Genomic DNA, 12,564 nt, shown 5'->3' on the forward strand with positions numbered 1-12,564 from the left:
GTTTCTCCTTCTCCCTTCTTCTCTCTCAAAATCAATTTTTTAAAAATTTAAAAGATAGCGTGTCATTAGCTCAAGGTAGACAGATCAATGGAATACTATAGGGCTTCAAAATGGATGTAAAAATAGATGAAAACTTGATTTATGACAAAAGTGCCACAGTAGAGCCATAGGGAAAGAATACCCTTTTCAATAAGTGGTGCTGAAGTAATATATAAGAAAGTTGACTGCTGCCTCACACCATTTACAAAAATTAATTCCACATCAATTATAGGTTGAAAGTACAAGGCAAAACAAAGCTAAGAGATATGGAATATCATATGTGTGATCTTGTAGAAAATGATTTTAAAACCTATGCTTTCATATTTTGAAAAAGGATTGATAAATTCCACCATATTGAGTGTAAAAACCTGTTCATTAAAAGACATTAAGAAACCAAGATGGTGGCATACGTAAACACCGGAAATTGCTGCCTCCCACAACCACTTCAAAAATACAACTAAAAGACAAAACGAACATCATCCAGAACCACAGGAAGGCTGGCTGAGTGGAAATTCTACAACTAGAAGGAAAGAGAAAAGCACACTGAGACTCAGAGGAGGTGCGGAAGTAAAGTGCAGAGGGTAGAGTTTGAGCTCCAGAAATTACGGGTAGAAGACAAAACAAGTCAGAAGAAATCATACGGTTTACCACCTAGAAAAAACAAGAGAGACCCTGTTGTCATTACCTGCAGTCAATGGCACAATTACCCACAGAATAAGAAAACAGTCACCAACCAAAGAAGAGCCCTTTCTTATCCAATTCAAACTGCTGAGATGAAGCTTGTGACAGTGTGAGCATGCTACCACAGGATTTATGACAGGGAGGAGAATGCTGCTGTGGTTGAATAAGGGCTTGAGCTGTTTCCTGAAGGTAAGACAACAGACAGACAAACAGACAAACTGGGTATATTCCTAGGACTTGAGAAAATGGAAGAAGGTGCTAGCCAAAAGTCAGCCTGGTCAGTCTTCAGAATGAAATTTTGACTGGACACCTGCCTAAGTTTTGATGAGAGAGGAGAGGGCCAGGGGTAATTACAGAGAGCGATGAGCAGCAGAGTGCTTTCTAAGATCAGGCTCAGACACTCAGATGAGGGTAAACGCTGCAGAGCTGAAAGGCCCCTGAGAAGTCCTGAATGAGTGCTGCAAAAAGCATTAAAAAGCCCAAAAGGCCTTTTTAGTTAAGTTCAGAGCAAGGAGAGCAATGAAGGTTGGAAAAATTCATGGATTTAAGGTGATGGTGGAATATTAGTGGGTGACAAAAATATTATCAAACTGTAGTTGAATAAATACAGTATAAAATAGTATTTCTTAAACTTGCCTATCGCAACAATCCCCTTGGGGAGTGGCCCTGACCCAGACGATGAGTTGAATCTCACTGGGAGGGAAGGAACATCTTGCTCATCTCCTTAAGCAGGTTTGGTAGAGGTAAACTGAAGACCAAGTCAGGAAAGGAAACTGCAGGTACTTGCTCCCCTGAGCTAGATAAACTAAACTACATTCCAGGGACTTCAGGAAACTTAGCAACAGAATCCTGGAGAAGGGAGCTATGTTAGATGTCCGGGGCCAGGAAATGTTGTAATTGGTGGGTTTAAAACTAATGACCTGAAATATTTTAGAATGGATCACCAATCTGATAACTTCAACGAGGGCTTGTAAGGCAGGCAGAGCAAGCCCTGCCAGGTTAGCCTCGTTTCCCCTAGCAGACATGGTCACTAACTGGCAGACAAAAGAATTGTAGTAAGTACTTGATTTGAACAAATGACAGAAATTCTCATGACATCTTTGAGGGCAAAATGGAGTAATATGGGCTGAATGGTAATATAATATTCTTATCAACACAGCAAGAGGCCATTACTGAGCGACAGATCTCGCATTCAACACAAACATTTACTCAGCGCTTTCTGAGCGGCAGTCACTTGGTTTACTCTGGCTATTCCTTAACATTTCACATATCAGTGTATTAGAGATATGGGAAGCAGATCTCCCCTACAATGCACATCTGGGAGGGCCTAAATAGTTGCCACAATCCCAAATAACAGGAATAATAGGCCAAATCAAACAAAGGTTAATTGCAAAGTCCCACACGTTAGGCAGGAGGAATGGCAGAAACTTGGATGCAGTAGAAAAAGCTCTGGGTCTGAAGCCCAAGACCTACGCCAGTCTCAGATCTTCCCTTCACTGTTTCTACTCGAGTAAGCCATAACCTCTCTACACCAGTTTCCCATCTAGAAAGGGAAACTACATATCTGAAATTATCAAAGTGTTAGAAAGAACAAATGATTTACATTCTAAACAGTAAAAAACAAATATAAAACTATGAGATTATTATGTTAAAAAAAAAGTATAAGCTCAGAAAGGGTGGTGAAGATGTGACTGACCAGCAAACACTACACCTTTTCTGCAACTGTAAAAGAAAAAAGAAAAAGCAGCAGCAACACTTTAGGTACTGAAACAGACTGATTCTCAAGATAGATTATAAACTCTACACAATGTAAAGGATGCTGCCATTTTTGTGAAAAAGGGTATAAAACATATGTAGGTATTTGCTTTTTAATATATAAAATACCTATGAAAGAAAAGAAACCGGGTTGGAAAGGGAGAGATAAAACTTTTTATTTGCAGATGGCATGATCCTATCTGTAGAAAATATGAAGGAATCCATAAGGAGGTACTAGAATTAAAAAAAGTTTAGCTAGAGTGCAGAATATAAGATCAATAATAAAAAAATCCGTTGTATTTTCATATCTAGCAATGAGCAACTGGAAATAAAATCAAGGAAACAATTCCATTCATAATATCATCAAAAAGAATAAAATATTTAGGAATAAATTTAGCAGAAGGGCAAGCTTTGTACTCTGAAAACTATAAACCATTGATGGGAGAAACTAACAATCTAAATAAATAGTGAGATATTCCACATACATAATTTAAATGTGGGTAAAAGACAGACATTAATCTGAACAATAAAGATTTAATTAAAAAAGAAAAGAAAAAGGTGAAGGGATTAAGAAGTACAAATTGGTTGTTACAGAATAGTCATGGGGATGTAAAGTACAGCGTAGGGATAGCCAATAATATTCTAATAACTTTATGGTGATAGATGGGAATGAGATTTATTGGAATGATCACTTAGTAAGTTATATAATGTCTAGTCACTGGGGTGTACACCTGAAACTAATGCAATATGTGTGTCAACTGTAATTGAAAAATAAAAAATGATTTTAAAATGTAAAAAAAAAGACATTAAGAGAGTGAAATAGCAAGTGACACAAGAGAAGATAAGTTGCGCCCTAGCCAGTTTAGCTCAGTGGATAGAGCGTCAGCCTGCAAACGAAAGGATCCTGGGTTCATTTCCAGTCAAGGGCACAGGCCCGGGTTGCAGGCATTATCTCCAGTGTGGGGCATGCAGGAGGCAGCTAATTCATGATTCTCTTTCATAATTGATGTTTCTATTTCTCCCTCTCCCTTCCTCTCTGATATATATAAAGAAAAGATAGTGGCATCAAAGATAACACCTTCGAATGGCTCATATCTACTGTTTCCATAAATTAGCCCTAACACAACAAATGATAAATAGAAAGTGGGCTAGAGAATTGAACAGGCATTTCTCAGAGAAAAATCCAGTAAGATCAATAAACATGAAAAGGCACTTAAATTCATTTGTAATTGGGAAAATTAAAACTACAATAAGTTATCACTACATACAAGAATAGGTAGAATTTAAAAATGGACAGTATCAAGTGCTGTGAGGATGTGGAGCGGCAGCAGCCTCTTACTCAGCTGGAAGGAGTGTACATTGATGTAGTCACTTTTGGAACAGTGACATCATAGTGGGCTCAAGTTGGAAACAACTCACATCAACATTAGAAGGAGTAAATGTGGTGTCATCATATCGTGGACTATTTATTACACAACACTAAAAGTGAACATCCTGTATACAAAGCAACATGAATGAATGGTACGAATACAATGTTGAATGAAAAGGGCAAGACATAAAATAATAATACTTATTTGGTTCCACTTACATAAGCTTCAAAAAGCAAACAAAGCTATAATATTTAGAGTTATCTGCTTAAGTATAAAGAAGAACAAGAAAATGCTTACAAAAGTCAGAATAATGGTTATTTGGGAAAGACGTGTGGATTGGGAAGGGGACCAGAGTGGGAGGGTTCTGGGGTCCAGGCTATGTCTCATTTCTTCTGTGGGGTTGCATGAGTGTTTGCTGAAATCATTAAAATGTACAATTTTGTATACTGTTTTGTGTTTTATATTGTAGAATTTAAAAAAAAATTTTAGTGTAGAGAGAATAATGAGCAAACAGGTCAGAGGAGACAAATTTCATATAAAAGTTTGTTTTTAAAGAATGTTGATAAGTAACACGTCAGTACAATTAGATTTATCTAAAACTTTCCACTTGGTAGCCATTAAAGCTCAGTAAGTAATAAATTACTTCCTTCAGTAACATTGTTTACCAGAGGTAAATATAGGCAGTCCTCTCTTTGCATGATAGAGTGGGACCCAAAAAAAAATAAAAAATGACCATACAAACTAAAACTGCAAAAATTAGTTTAGTAATCAATGGGGAAAATTACTGTTGTTCCATGGTCTTTAAAAAAAGTTGTCAAAACATTAAACTCTGCTATGTTGGTTATAAATGTATAGAGAAATAATAAAAAAAACAGTAAAACTTTAATTTAGTCTAATGTAATATAAAACATTAGAAACGGAATTAAAGTGCTTTATTTGTAAAAAATTTATCAAGAGTACTTTGAACGGTGCTTTCTTTGCCTTTTATAACAGAACAGCTAGCAGAGTGAGCATCTTTTCTGTGCCTTGGCAAATTGTCTTACTCCTTTCTACTAAATGTAGACCAGCTTTCAACATTTTGTTCTTTGCACTTTCAATGTGGTGAAATATCTCCGAGTCCTATTTAATGTGAAGTTGTTTTCTGGCATCATTTCCTCTGGGACATCTTTTTGTCAGAACTACTTTCCCTGATTATGTCAATAAGTTTGACTTCACTAATTCCTTTGACTACATATCTAGAGTCTCAAATAGAGGCAGTGGCAACATTTCTATAATCAGTTATTTCTTCTATTCTACTGACATTCAATTTTAATTTCATTATTTTTAACATCATTTTTTGTTTCTTTGCTGCACTTTTATCTTTGTTGGCCATTTCCCTTTCAATTACCCATTTTTTAAAATTTCACATGGGTTTATCCCAGCTATATGCTTGCTGTCCATAGGCTGATTGAAAAGCAGATGAAGAATAACCAATCACCAATCTGCTTTGAAAAGAAGTGACTTGATTGGTCACTGATGATGATGTACATCTCTTATTAGCATAGCAATGTGTGGACTCAAGTCCTGCAAAATAGTTGTATTTATGCAGTTATAGTTAATGTACTGTGGTGAGTGAAATTGGAACTAGGTGGATGGGGGACTTGTATGACCATTGAAATGTGTGCATTTGGGAAGCCTGGGAATTGAGGACTGACTGAAATTCAAAAAGGTTGAACTCTTTGATTTATTAGTTTGAGGGTGTATGACTACTTGGACTAGTTGATCTCTGAGCTATTGAACACCTGATACATTTTATGTGTTTATGTAAGTGATGTCCAAACCTGTAGAGAATTTTTATGAGTTTATTTGAGTCAAACTGATGACAATTGCCAAGAAGCAAAATCTCAATGGATTGAGAAAATGCTCCAGAGAATGGCAGTTTTGCAGCTTATTTTATACATTACAGTGTAAGGAGGAGACACAAGGCTGGGGGGTTACATGAAATCCATTGGTGGTAGATTAATAAGGAAGAAGCAAAGTGGGGGGAATCTCTGAGATTGGATAGAGTAAAATGGAGAAACACTTCTTTTATGTTGATGAGTATAGGATAGTTAACAATGAACACTTACAGCACATAGAGTTGGTTTTTGGGCAACAAGATAACAGTGAGTTGTTGTGTGGTCTCTGCTGTGGTGGATTTTGCCCTGAGGAATCTGGAAAAAGGGGAGTACTCTGACATTACAAATGTGTTATCTTGGATCCAAAAAGACAATAGAAAGGCTCAGTTAAGGTAAAGATTGACTTTTGTCAAGGAAGATACAGGCCTAGGACATGACCACCCACCATGACTCACTTTTAGTTAGAAAGTTTTCATTTCAAATCATGCTATGGTTACTTTAGGTCTCTGTGGTTTGTAGGGCCTGCCATGCAGGCCTCCCCTGAGCTTGTTAGGTTTAATATGTGGCCCCTTTTTCTTCCACATATGGAAATGTAAATTTGATACTAACTTTCCAGCTTCTTTAATCCTTTTAGGCACTTATTTAGGGAGAACCTTTCATACCAATTCTGCAGAACAAAATCCCTAGTTGTAATAAGTAAAGTCAACAGTTTTAGGAGTGTAGTAGTGATGGTGATTATGAAATCACTGAGAAGCAACTGACTTTGAAAGCAAGGGTTCCCCCCCCCAATGTTTTATATAATGTTGACATTCTAATAGTTGAAGATGAAAGGTTGACAAATCGAGTATGATTCATTTAGTCAGGTGATTCCATTTTCATTGTCTTATACTGGCAGATATTGTATTACTAAATGTGAAAGAAAAGGTCTTGCTCTGTGTTGGTTCCAGGTGAATAATGTTCACTTACTGTTTTGATTTTTCTACAGGTGAACTGGCACGGAGGTTGAGCTCAACATGCCATTAGTGAAAAGAAATATCGATCCTAGGCACTTGTGCCACACAGCACTGCCCAGAGGCATTAAGAATGAACTAGAATGTGTAACCAATATTTCCTTGGCAAATATCATTAGACAACTAAGTAGCCTAAGTAAGTATTTTTATATCAATTAAAACTATTACTTCCAAACCAGAATATTATGCTTTAGAGTATTAAGATGTTCTTGTGATTAATTGAGGGTGAGAGGGAGATATTAGGTGAAAATACAGTGTTATCCTGAAAAAAGTTGTCATTTTAAGTAAAATTAATGAGCTTTAAAATAATTTCTTCTTCTGTGTGTTTCCTCTGGGAAAGGGAAATAAGGACAGAATCTTTAGGAACATAATCACATGATGGATAAGAATTACTGAGATTGTTTTTAAAGCATGATTTTATCTATGAAAGGTAGAGCCAGAATTATATTTCTGCTTGTTTGTTATTGCTATTTACTTTTTTAGAGGCTTAAACTGTTCTGAGACACTAGTGTCTCTCTTTACATATATTTTATTAGCCTAGGGAAATATTTTTAATTATCAAATATCTACAGGTGAAAGGTTGGGGGTAGGCACTACTCAGTGGATTGTGTTAGTCAAATTTGAGTTGTTTAAAAGATATTAGGATACAGTCAAGAGTCTGATATGCAGGATGATGTGAAAATAGCAAGTGAACCTGGCCTCTGACAGACAAAAGGCAAGCGGATTGGCCAGCTAATAAAAGGCAATGGACGGGACTTGTAGGGGAGGAGGAGATAGGCAGTGTGTTCCCATTATAAGATTACAGAACAGAGCTACTAGGTGAAGGAATTAAATTTAGAATAGTGGGAAATTATTTAATATTAGAAAACTGAAAAATAAATCCAGGCTGTCTTTTGAATTGAAGGATTAGCTTTTTATTAAGACATTTATATTTTATTTTAAAGATAAAACAAGGTGTTCTTGGCCTAGAAATATTCTCTAAATGGTCTTAGATTTATCTTCACATTTCTACCCTCCCACATAGATTGTCCCCACAGGCAGGCTTGGCTCTTCTTTTCTTTTCCTTTTAGCCTTTTTTTATTTTTTATTTTTACAATTGAGTACTTAGCTCAAGATAAAAAGAGGTTGTTAATCTAATTTGGTTCAAGTGAGAGGGTTTGAACATACACACATGTAGCTAGAACAACATAAAAATGCCAAATTTATCAGGACAGCACCTTTAAATATTAAATTGTTGGGTATTTATCTCTGATCACATTTCAGTGGTTCTCAACCTTCCTAATGCCGCGACCCTTTAATACAGTTCCTCATGTTGTGGTGACCCCCAACCATAAAATTATTTTCGTTGCTGCTTCATAACTGTAATTTTGCTACTGTTATGAATCGTAATGTAAATATCTGATATGCAGGATGTATTTTCATTGTTCGCGACCCACAGGTTGAGAACCGCTGCATTAAATTATGTGGTATATGCTTCATTTTTGTTTAGGTAAATATGCTGAAGATATATTTGGAGAATTATTCAATGAAGCACATAGTTTTTCCTTCAGAGTTAACTCACTACAAGAACGTGTGGACCGTTTATCTGTCAGTGTTACACAGCTTGACCCTAAAGAAGAAGAATGTAAGTTTATTTATATATTTTCTTTCACATATATTTTAGGTTAGTGAGATAAGTGAAATATTTAAGAACAGTATTAAACATGAATTTATTACAAATCTTTTCTGTACATGTAATAATTGTGGATTAGCTATAAATGCCATTAGCATGACTTTCCTGGTTTCATTTCTACTTTTTTTTTTAATCTCTTCTTTTTATATACTAAAATAACTCAAGTTTTTGACATAAGAATAACTTATCCAGATTTTTCCTCCATTCTATATCTTTTCTTACTTACAATTTATTTGTATACATTTGCCTCAGAAATAAAAATTATTTTAAATTTACTTGAAATTCTCAGTAAATTGAAATTCTATAAAAATGTAATTTCTTTAAATATGCTATTTATGTGTACATATGTTAAATTGCTAAAATCTGATTTAGTTATTTGAATGTTACTTCCCACTTTAATGATTTCAAAAAAAACCACACAAATTGCTAGTATGTAGGACAAAAATGTCCTATACTGAGTATTAAACCAGGGATATCAGGCAAAAAGAAAGTGAATAGACAATAACAAAACAAACAAACACACAGAACCCCACATTGCAGGCTAAACTAATGTTAGAAACTTAGTGATAAAACAACATTTCATGCCTTGATAGAATACACTGAATGTTGATATTTCTCAAACTCCTTCCTGTTTTGTTTTTTTTTTTAACATATAGAAATGGAACTATTAAGGACATAATTTTCACTTATCCTGGAGTTATTTAATATGAATGTCTTATAACTGTTTCTTCAAAAAATGCTTTTTTGTTGAATAACATTTTTAGTATATAAGAAATCTAAACTTGAACAATAACTTGTATTAAAAGATATCACTGGACAAAAGCAAAAGACAAAATGTAATAATGGATGTCTTAGTGATTAAACCAACATGTTTGACATAACCTAATTTAATGTCTTAAGGAGAGGCAAATACTATGCTAAGTTTCTACTGCTTTCAAAAATATAAACGCATATGTCTGGTGGTGAACAAAAACAAAACAGCACTTTTAAAAAATGTTTTTATTGATTTTTAAAGAGAGAGGGTGGGAGAGGGATATATATAGAGAAATATCAATGAGATTGAAACATCAATCGGCTGCCTCTTGCATGCTCCCTACTGGGGATCGAGCCCACAACCCAGAAATGTGCTCTGACCAGAAATCAAATTGGGGACCTCTTGGTTCATGAGTTAATGTTCAACCAATGAGCCACACTAGCTGGACACCTTTTTTTTTTTTTTTTTTTTACAGTTTTATTGAGATATATTTCATACACCCTACAATGAGCCCATCTAAAGTTAAATTGTACAGTTCAGTGGACTTTAGCATATTTAGAGTTAGGCAACTATCACCACAATCAATTTTAGAGCATTGCATCATTCCATAAAGAAATCCTAGACCCATTAGTAGTCATTCTCCATCTCCCCTTCTCCCCAGCATGTTGCAATCATTGATCTGTTTTTTGTCTCTATGGATTGGCCTGTTCTAGACATTTCATATGAGTGGGATCATACAATATGAGGTCTTTTGTGACTGGCTTCTTTCACTTAGCATAATGTTTTCAATATCCATTCATGTAGAATGTATTTGCATTTCCCTGATGACTAACGATGTTGAGCATCTTTTCATAGGCTATATGCCATTTAGAGATAAGACACTCAGCAAAAAGTGGTAAAGCTCGGATTTAAAACCAGGGTTTAAATGACTTATCAGCAACTTGTATATCATTTTTTTGAAAAATGTCTACTCAGATCCTTTTACCAGTTTTAAATTGGCTTATTTTTCTTTTTATTGTTGGGTTATAAGAATTCTATATATATTCTAGATCCAAGAACCTTGTCAGATAATATGATATGCAAATATTTCTCCTATTCTGTGAGTTGTTTTTCTTGTTATCCTTTAAAGCATATACTCATATTTCTTGAAATTCTTAAAATTATTGCTAGTAGTGAAGAAATATTTTATGGCCGTACTTGAAATATATCATTTATATCCAAAATTTCTTTTTTAAATAACTTAAACATTTATTATGCCATCTAATAATACAGAGATACATAGGCACTTCTTATATTAATGGAAATACAAATTAATACTTATTTTCAGTACTGTTAAATTTTAACAAATACAGTATCTTAGCACTCCTATTAAAATTGAAAATGAAAATACAGATACCAATAAATAACTTAAGATGTGTTTAAGTTATTTATAGGTATTTAAGCTAGACAAAAAGTCTAGCGTGCCCTAGCAGGGTTGCTCAGTTGGTTAGAGTAGCCTTCCGTACACCAAAACAAGGTTTTGGGTTCAATTCCTGGTCAGGGCTCATGCCTAGTTTGTAAGCTCAATCCCCAGTTGGGGCATCTATGGGAGGCAGCTAGTCAGTGTTTCTCTCTCCAATTGATGTCTCTCTCTCTCTCTCTCTCTCTCTCTCAAACCAATGGGCATATATCCTCAGGTGAGGATTAAAAAAAAATTCTAGCATGCTAACAACTATCAGAATTGTTTATAATTTCCTTTAAAATTATGTGGAGCATTGTTTGAATTGAGAATCTAAAAGCTGAACTATTTAATAGAAATTGTTTTGGGGATATTGGATTGAAGGGATTTTCAGTTGTTTAACCTAGATTTTTCAACTCAGTTCGAACAAAATAACATTATGAATATAATACGAAATTGTAGAGTGTAACATCAATATTTTTTGTTCTTTAAATTATCATTAAATACATTGTTGACCTCTTATAGAGAGTTCAACAGAGTATATAGCCCAGACTGCCACTGATAACTAAGTAATTCCTTCAGTGTTATTGGTATAAGCTAAATAAAACTAAAAAAGGGTGATGGGGAAAGGGGGTTATAGAAAAAAAGAAGAAGAGAATGTGTGTTGGTGGGGGCAAGTAGAGAAAAGAAAGGTGTATTTGTTGGGAAATATAGATATGCCTCAGGTGTCATTAGAGCATTCTGATCCTTAGAAATCAAAGGTTGTATTAAAACCCATCTGACTGGGGAAATTAGGCACACAATGAAATGGGATATAATGATAGAACATTTAAAATACAGTTCCTGATTCATAAACCACTACAGTTACAACCTCCTGAGCCATGCTGACTTTTAAACAAATATAGTATGTGAATTTATTCTTATGTTAAATCATCTTGGGAAAATAAACAAATACATTGTTGATTTTTTATTTTATTTTATTTTATTTTAGTGTCTTTGCAAGATATAACAATGAGAAAGGCTTTCCGAAGTTCTACAATTCAAGATCAGCAGCTTTTCGACCGCAAGAGTTTGCCTATTCCGTTACAGGAGACTTATGATGTTTGTGAGCAGCCTCCACCTCTCAATATACTCACTCCTTATAGGTCAGTAGCCTAATCAGTAAGAAGGCTGGTTATTTATCTCAGACTTCACATTCAGATAGGTAGCACTCTACCTATAAATGCTAAATCCCCAAACATTCTTTATTTTACTGAGCTATACAGTAAATCTACGACTTTAGAAAATGTTTGCCTTATTCACTGAGTTCCCAGAGTTCTGGCATACAAAAGATAAGGCTAGTTCAAGGGAAATGTTTTTATGAGTATTAATAAGAAAAGCCAATGGCAAACGTAGTACTATGAAGGGCCAAGGAGTTATTATTGTCGTTTAGATTTAATTTCTAATCAGATGGAAAAATAACTCAGAATTCTACCAAAAATGTTATTTTTGCTTGTCTAATCTCTTGATCTATGTGCATTAAATTTACATAATGAGTATGAAGTACAATGTTTTTAAAATATATTTTAAATAAAATCTAGACTTACTATTTAGCCTCTTTTTTTTTTGGAGTTCTTCCACATAATTTGCTAAATAGGTAATTTAAGATGCATAACAAATATCCTTAATAAAATGTTATTCAGATAGTTATTTGAAACTCTTTGTCAGTATGCAAGGCATTTGGATATAAATAACTGTTTTACTATAAGAATGACTATTAAGTGATATTTTTGGGGTTTGGTAAGATAATAAGTAAATGAGAGTATTGGCAGAAAACCTGTATAATTTTTCTATTCTAAATGATATGATTGTCCTTTCAAGCTTTTCTCTTTGGCAGAACCATTTCTAATTATTGGAATTTCTCAAAGCACTTTTAGAAAACGGTATTCACCAGAAGTTAGGAATGAAAATTGTCCAGCTGTACTTTAA

General features: G+C 34.5%; 1 protein-coding gene across 5 annotated transcripts in view; it reads left to right on the forward strand.

Moving 5' to 3' along the window:
- The window catches only part of WASF1 (WAS protein family, member 1), a 36,308-nt gene that overhangs the window by 16,124 nt on the left and 7,620 nt on the right, over window positions 1-12,564 (forward strand). For all 5 annotated transcript variants that reach the window (XM_005883759.2, XM_005883757.2, XM_005883758.2 and 2 more), the window contains exons 2-4: window positions 6,708-6,868; window positions 8,222-8,356; window positions 11,588-11,741. In XM_005883759.2, the coding sequence (XP_005883821.1) occupies window positions 6,736-6,868; window positions 8,222-8,356; window positions 11,588-11,741 (422 nt within the window). In that variant the 5' untranslated portion in view covers window positions 6,708-6,735. The remainder of the gene's footprint in view (window positions 1-6,707; window positions 6,869-8,221; window positions 8,357-11,587; window positions 11,742-12,564) is intronic.

Source organism: Myotis brandtii, unplaced genomic scaffold (genome assembly GCF_000412655.1).
Source record: "Myotis brandtii unplaced genomic scaffold, ASM41265v1 scaffold8, whole genome shotgun sequence".
Taxonomy (NCBI): domain Eukaryota; kingdom Metazoa; phylum Chordata; class Mammalia; order Chiroptera; family Vespertilionidae; genus Myotis; species Myotis brandtii.